Source organism: Sus scrofa, chromosome 14, assembly GCF_000003025.6.
Source record: "Sus scrofa isolate TJ Tabasco breed Duroc chromosome 14, Sscrofa11.1, whole genome shotgun sequence".
In the NCBI taxonomy this organism is placed as follows: Eukaryota; Metazoa; Chordata; class Mammalia; order Artiodactyla; family Suidae; genus Sus; species Sus scrofa.
Genome location: NC_010456.5, coordinates 109222263 through 109228716, shown reverse-complemented (window position 1 = coordinate 109228716; position 6454 = coordinate 109222263). Strand labels below are relative to the sequence as shown.

The 6454-nt window shown below is 54.9% G+C and overlaps 1 protein-coding gene across 7 annotated transcripts in view; it reads right to left on the bottom strand.

Moving 5' to 3' along the window:
• GOLGA7B (golgin A7 family member B) overlaps positions 2782 to 6454 on the bottom strand; it is a 100162-nt gene continuing 96489 nt past the window's right edge. For all 7 annotated transcript variants that reach the window (XM_021074427.1, XM_021074429.1, XM_021074428.1 and 4 more), the window contains 2 exons: positions 6333 to 6434; positions 2782 to 4847 (listed from right to left, as the gene is read on the bottom strand). In XM_021074427.1, the coding sequence (XP_020930086.1) occupies positions 4737 to 4847; positions 6333 to 6434 (213 nt within the window). In that variant the 3' untranslated portion in view covers positions 2782 to 4736. The remainder of the gene's footprint in view (positions 4848 to 6332; positions 6435 to 6454) is intronic.

Genomic DNA, 6454 nt, shown 5'->3' with positions numbered 1-6454 from the left:
CCGTGGATGGGTTTATAAGTAGAATCATAAAGTTCATACTCCTCTTGTGTGCGGCTGCCTTTGTGGAACCAATAACCGTTTCATTCAGGCCTCCCATTTTCAGAGGCCTGTGAAAAGCTCATAGGCTCTAGGTATCATCAAAACCCATGGTTCTCAACCTTGCCATCACACTAGAATCTCCAGGGGAACTTTTAAAACTCCCGATGCCCAGGCTGTACCCCAGAACAATGAAATCAGAATCCCTGGGGATAAGACCAGGCATCAGCAGTTTTTCTTGCCCCCCCCCCAGGGGACTTCAGTGATGACAAAGGATGAGAAGCACTGGTCTGGGCAATTCAGTAAAGCATTAGTATCCCCATTTTACAGCCGGGGAAACTGAGGCTCCAGGGCTCCACCATGCACTACTGTCATAAAGCCAGAGCGCCAATTCAGATCTGACTTGGGGTGATCTTTGCATTGCTTTCATCCACGGTGAACAATAAAGCCAAAGCCATGTGTGAGTGCCTCCCTCCAGACTCCTCACTCGAAGTCCTTCCAGAAATGTGGAGAAGGGAGATGGGGTTTCCCAGGCTGAGAGAGCCCCCTAGGAGAATGGCAGCATTTCAGGAACTGGCCGTAGGAAGTCACCAATAACTAGATTCCATCTTTCCCCTGTGCCTCTGAAAGCAGATGGCCAGGGCTGCTGGTTTGGGGGTCATGGAGAATCTTCCCAGCAGCTGAGATGTTCTGGCTCAGGTTGCTTTGATTTAGGGGTGCAGTGCAAGATTCCACCGCTCGATGGCGCCACGAGCTTCAATAAACCGTGTGGTTTTCATACAACCCCTGCCTTTGGCCTAAGGAAGCCAGAAAAGGGAATCAGGAGGCAGTGATGGGGGAGCAGCAGCACAGAGCTGCCTAGGGGTTCCTCTGCTCTCCATGGCCTGATGGGGCCTGTCCCTTCCTGGCAAGAAGGCGGCAGGGAGGCTGCCACCAGACCCAGGGGAGAAGCCACTTCCCCCATAACTGAGCCAGCAGAGGAAAGCCAGACAGAGAAGCCATGCCTCAGCTGGCTTCTCCCCACAAATGCCCTTCACTAGGCTGCCCCTTGGTGGGCCCCACACACACTGCCGGCCTGGCACACCCATGAGGAGCTCAACCACCCACACTCCCGTGATGCCCCGGGCTTGGAGGTGCCAGCCCTCCCTCAGAGTCCAGGCGCAGCTCCAAGTCCTTCCCTCGGAATCTGCCAAATCCTCACCCTAGGAGGGCTGAGGGGTCTCTGAAGCTGGTATCATTTTCCACACAGTTTGGAGTCAGACTGACTGGATTCAAAGCCAAGCTCTGCCACTTTCTAGTTGTATAACTTTGGGCAGGTTACTTAATTTCTGTGAGCCTCAGGCTCCTCATCTGGAAAGCAGGAATAAGAAGTCCATACCATAGGAGTTCCCGTCGTGGCGCAGTGGTTAATGAATCTGACTAGGAACCATGAGGTTGCGGGTTCGATCCTTGGCCTTGCTCAGCGGGGTAAGGATCTGGCATTGCCGTGAGCTGTGGTGTAGGTCACAGACGCAGCTCAGATCCCTTGTTGCTGTGGCTCTGGCATAGGCTGGTGGCCGCAGCTCCAATTAGACCCCTAGCCTGGGAACCTCCATATGCCGCGGGAAGCGGCCCTAGAAAAGGCAAAAAAACAAACAAACAAAAAAAAAGTCCATACCATAGAGCGTTGTTGTGAGGTTTGAATAATGAATTATGTAGAATCTTAGCCTAGTGCCTGGCATATAGTCAGTGCTAAATAAATGTTAGCTACTACCGTTTTTGTATTATTACTACGAATACTAACATTGCAAACAGGACAGTCAGAATGAACCTAGCTACATGTTAAAGGGCAGCTTCCACTGTGACAGCCACCCCCCCAACCCCACCCCAGGTTTGAGCAGAGGCGGCAGGTCTAGCTGCCCCTTAGGAGTTGAAAGTACAAGCAGGGTGGCCACCCCAGAGTTTCATTCAGAGAGAATCCCCTAAACTCCCAGCAGAGGTGGAGCCACTGTCCCCACAGTCTGGTGGGACACTTTCTTGGCCCACGGACCTGCGTGTGTGACCTTGCCCACCCCACAGCCTCAGGTAACTTCCACTTGGGTGTCATCTCCATGGTGTCAGAGTGAGCACTGGGTCCGGAGATCGTGGTTCTAAATCTGGCACTATCATCAGCCAGCTGTGTGACCTGGGGCAAGTCACTCACCCTCTCTGGGCCTCTGTCCTGCCTCGTTTAGATGATCTTTAAATCCCCTCCCACGCCTATGCCATAGGGTTTAAGCAATGTATCAGGTGCACAGTAGTGCTCATTAAATGTTGGTTATAAAATCCAAGACACAACCCTGCTAGGTTCCAACAGCCATATACTTTAAGACAGAGTGACCTGTGTGATCCAACACCTAACAGGGCCCAACCCAGGGTAAGAGCTCCAGAAATGGGTATTTATCTAATTAATTCATGACTTACTTTTGCCCCGGCTTTCAATCCAACCTGCCCCCCCAACCCCACCTAAGGCTCCACGGGTTGCATAAAGGCTCCAGATTAAAGATGCAAAGTGTCTGCCTCCCCACTAGACTACAAGCTCCAAGAAGCTCCAAGAAGACAGGGTCTGTCCTGCTCGTATCAGGGTGCTGCCTCTCCAGGAACAGGCTGAGCCCCACCCCCTCAGTGTGAGGTGGGTGGACCACCGAGCATCCCCTCACTGTGATGCTGGTGCAGAGACCTGGACCCCTGTCGCCTTGGGGGAGAGAAGCAGCACCGAGCCTCAAAGCTGGGCAAGTCCTTTTATTGGAAAAAGAAATCATAAAACAAAAAGCCACATCGCCTGTGCCCAGCCATCTCACAGGAGGTGCACGGGTCAGGCCCAACCACACAGTGGGCCAGGGTGGGCACAGGCCAGGTCCAGGGGGCAGGGGCCTGTGGTGGAGCCCACTGGGCTGCAGCTCACCTGGGGGATCCTTGGACCAGGGCCCACTTAGGCTCAGGGGCTGGGCCACCCTCTCCAGCTCTCTGGAAATTTCCTACACACTGTTCCTATATCCTAAAGAAAATCAGGACCTCTTGGGTTCCTGGAAGCTGCCTGCCGTGGCTGGTCTCTCATATCCACTCTGGCGCCTCCTGCTGGCTAAGGTAGGCAACCTCTTTCTGTCCATCTTCAGGCAGCGAGTCAGGCTGCTTCCTTCCCACTGGCCCCCCAGGCTCAGCAGCCAGGGCCTCACAGTCTGGACACCCCTCTTTCCTTTTAAGAAAGGAATTTGCCTTTTCCCCGAAGGTAGGCAGCTTCTTTGACCTTCTATGGAAGCCTCACTTACCCAGCCTTAGAGAGCCCTAGACCCCAGGCAGGCTGATGATGCAGCATCCATGGCCCTGTTGCCGTGTCATGGGGGACTGGGAGGGGGGCACGGAAGGCCCTGGAAGACTGGATCTGCTCTCCTAGAACCCCAACTTCTTCCTTGCTAGAATGTACACAGTAGAATCAGAAGGTGGGGAGACCTTTGCAGGTGGGAGAGAAGCCAGGAAGAAGAGCCAACCTGGCAGTTGAGGCAAGAGGCAAGAGACGTCAGGACATTTATTTACAGGGGGACAGGCTGGACCCACACAGGGAGGCAGCCCCAGATCATGGCGTACGATGATAAGACGGGAGGCAGAAAGGGGCGGTCTTTGGTCCAGCAGCCAAGGGCAACTTAAGAGCACGTACTCACACACGGTACGCACACGTGTGTACACACATTCACACACCTGCTCTCACATACACGTGCACTCACACGTGTACATGCACACACATGCACTCCCAGTGCACTCAGGCACACACCTGTCCTCACACATACCTACACTCACACGTGCATTCATGCACAAAGCGCACTCACTCACGTGCCTGTGCACACATTCTCACTTTCACGCAGGTTCTAATCTCAGGAAGTTGGCCTCGGTTCTGGAGGTTTTAATCCCCCCAGGCTACATTACGCCGTGAAACATTTTTCCAGGCCCCCATTTAACCTCCCAGAGCCCCAGGCTGTCTGCCGACCCCTAGCACCTGGTGGCCTACAAAGCCACAGGAGTTGGATGCTTCCTGGTAAGGCCAAGGTGGCCTCCCGGCTCTGGGTGAAGGTCGGGGATGCCATGTGTCTAAAAGAGGTCAGGAGGGGGCTGAACAGCTCCCCACCACAGTGCCCAGAGGCCGACCACTCCTGTCTCCCCAGACCTTGAATTCGGTGAGGCAGGATCACAGACAGGCAGAGGCCCCTTGGTGCCATCAGAAAGAGTGGACACTGGGAGCCAGCCATGGGGAGCAGGGCCCCGAGGGAGAGAGTCCTGGTGGACGTGGGATTTGGGATGAGTAATCATGCAGGATGGGAATTCTCTGTGTGACAGACCTGGATCCTTTTCTGGGGTGTTGGGAGGGGTCCTGTGAAAGAAAGGGGCTGTCCAAATTGTGTTGTGCCCACCCCAGCCTCCCTGGGAAGACCTGCCTCTATGTGACCCAGACTAGCCCCGTTGGGTAAGAGCCAGGTCAGGAAGTGGACCATCCTGCCAGCGGGCAAGGGGCAGGGGGAGCCGATTGGTGGCCGGCAGGCAACACTGGGCTGGTCACCTTCCCTCCCGCCCTGGGCAGCAGGGTGGGCCCAGAGAATGACTCAGAAGCGGGTGCTCTGGTAGCGCAGCCGCCTCAGGTCTGCAAGGCCCTCAGTCCAGCCGTACACCTCCCTGCAGGGACTCTCGGCCAGTCACCGGCCCCCCGCCCCGCCGCCCCCGCCGCTGCTGCTGCCGCTGCCACTGCTGCTGCCGCTGCTGGAGCTGCCGCTGCTGCACCGGTCCTCATAGATGGAGATCTCGATCTGCGGCGGCGTTAAGGAAGGTTGCCAGCTGCCCCGGGCACGGCGGACAGAAACCGGCTGAGGGAGACCAGCAGGAAAGAGGGAGGCAGAGCGGGTGCTTCCTGGACTGTAAGCACGCACAGGGCCAAGGAGCCCCAGCCCCTCCCATGGCGCTCGCTCAGCTCAGAGATGCCTGCGCACAGCCAGGGGCGGGAGCTTCCCCTCCAGCAGGTCAGGTAACCGCATCCCAGGACTCAGACGTGCCCCTGAGGGGGTGTTACCGCACAGGATGTGCGAGGACTTGGGTGTCCGGGGTTCAAATCTCAACTCGCCCACTCTCAAGCTATGTGACCTTTGACCAACCACTTCACTTGTTACCCATCAATTATCTCATCTGACAGATGAGATAATAATAGAATCTTGGGTTAACATGAGAAGTAAACGAATGCAAAGCACTTGAACACAATGCCTGGCACATAGTAAAGTCTCATGACAAGAAGGACCTCTTCTTGTGTTTGTAAGCATGCGATTCTGGGATTTGTGTCTTCTTTACTCTTTTTCCTCTCAGTTTCTCAATAAAAGTTATGTTTTAACAATCCTACTCTCGAAGTTCCCATCATGGTGCGGCGGAAACGAATCCGACAAGGAACCATGAGGTTGTGGGTTCGATCCCTGGCCTTGCTCAGTAGGTTAAGAATCCCGCGTTGCCGTGAGCTGTGGTGTAGGTCGCAGACGTGGCTCAGATCCCGCATTGCTGTGGCTGTGGTGTAGGCCGGCAGCTGTAGGTTCGATTGGACCCCTAGCCTGGAAACCTCCATATGCTGCAGGTGAGGCCCTAAAGAGACCAAAAAAAAAAAAAAAAAAAAAAAATCCTACTCTCCGCTGGTGCTGGTTGCAGGGGTGGGATGTGAGAACACCTTGACCAGCTGGAGTGAGCAGACCTATAAACCCACTGACGGGCCAGACTACCACTGAGACCTCATTTTTCTCATCTGTGAAAGGGGGACAACGGGACCTGCCACACAGCATTCAATCAGGGTTCCATGCCAATGTAGCATGCAAATGCCTGTGGAGAATCACATATTCCTTGAGAGGCAGGAAAGCCTTGTCATCAAGAGTGGACTTCCACTCAGCTCCCGGCTCTGGCCTTCCCAGCTGGGCAGCCCTGAGCCAAGGTCAGCTATAAGGGGAAGAAGAAGAGTTACCCACTTTATAGGGGCCTTATGAGAAGAACATGAATTCATATTTCTGAAGCACTTACTCTGACATCTGGCCTGTATTAAGCACTGATTACATGCAGCTCGATCAAAGCAAAGCCAAAAATTCACAAACAGCACTAACTTATGGTGGGGGTGGGGGGCGGACAACCAAGGTGCAGGGAATCCTAGGAAAACCCTGAGCCGAGGCCTCGAGGGTGGCCCTCTTACCCTCCACCCAGGGCAGCCACCCTAGGGGCCCCGTGGCTTGCAGCTCTGTGCCCTCACTTGGAATAGCCCAGAAGGATACAACCCTCATTCCACGCTCCACGGGGTCCGTAAGCAGGAGGCCTCGTGGGGCAAAGATCTTCTCATTCTGCTCCTGGATGTAGCGGGAGATCTTCTTGAGAACCTGCAAGGACAGGGGCGGTT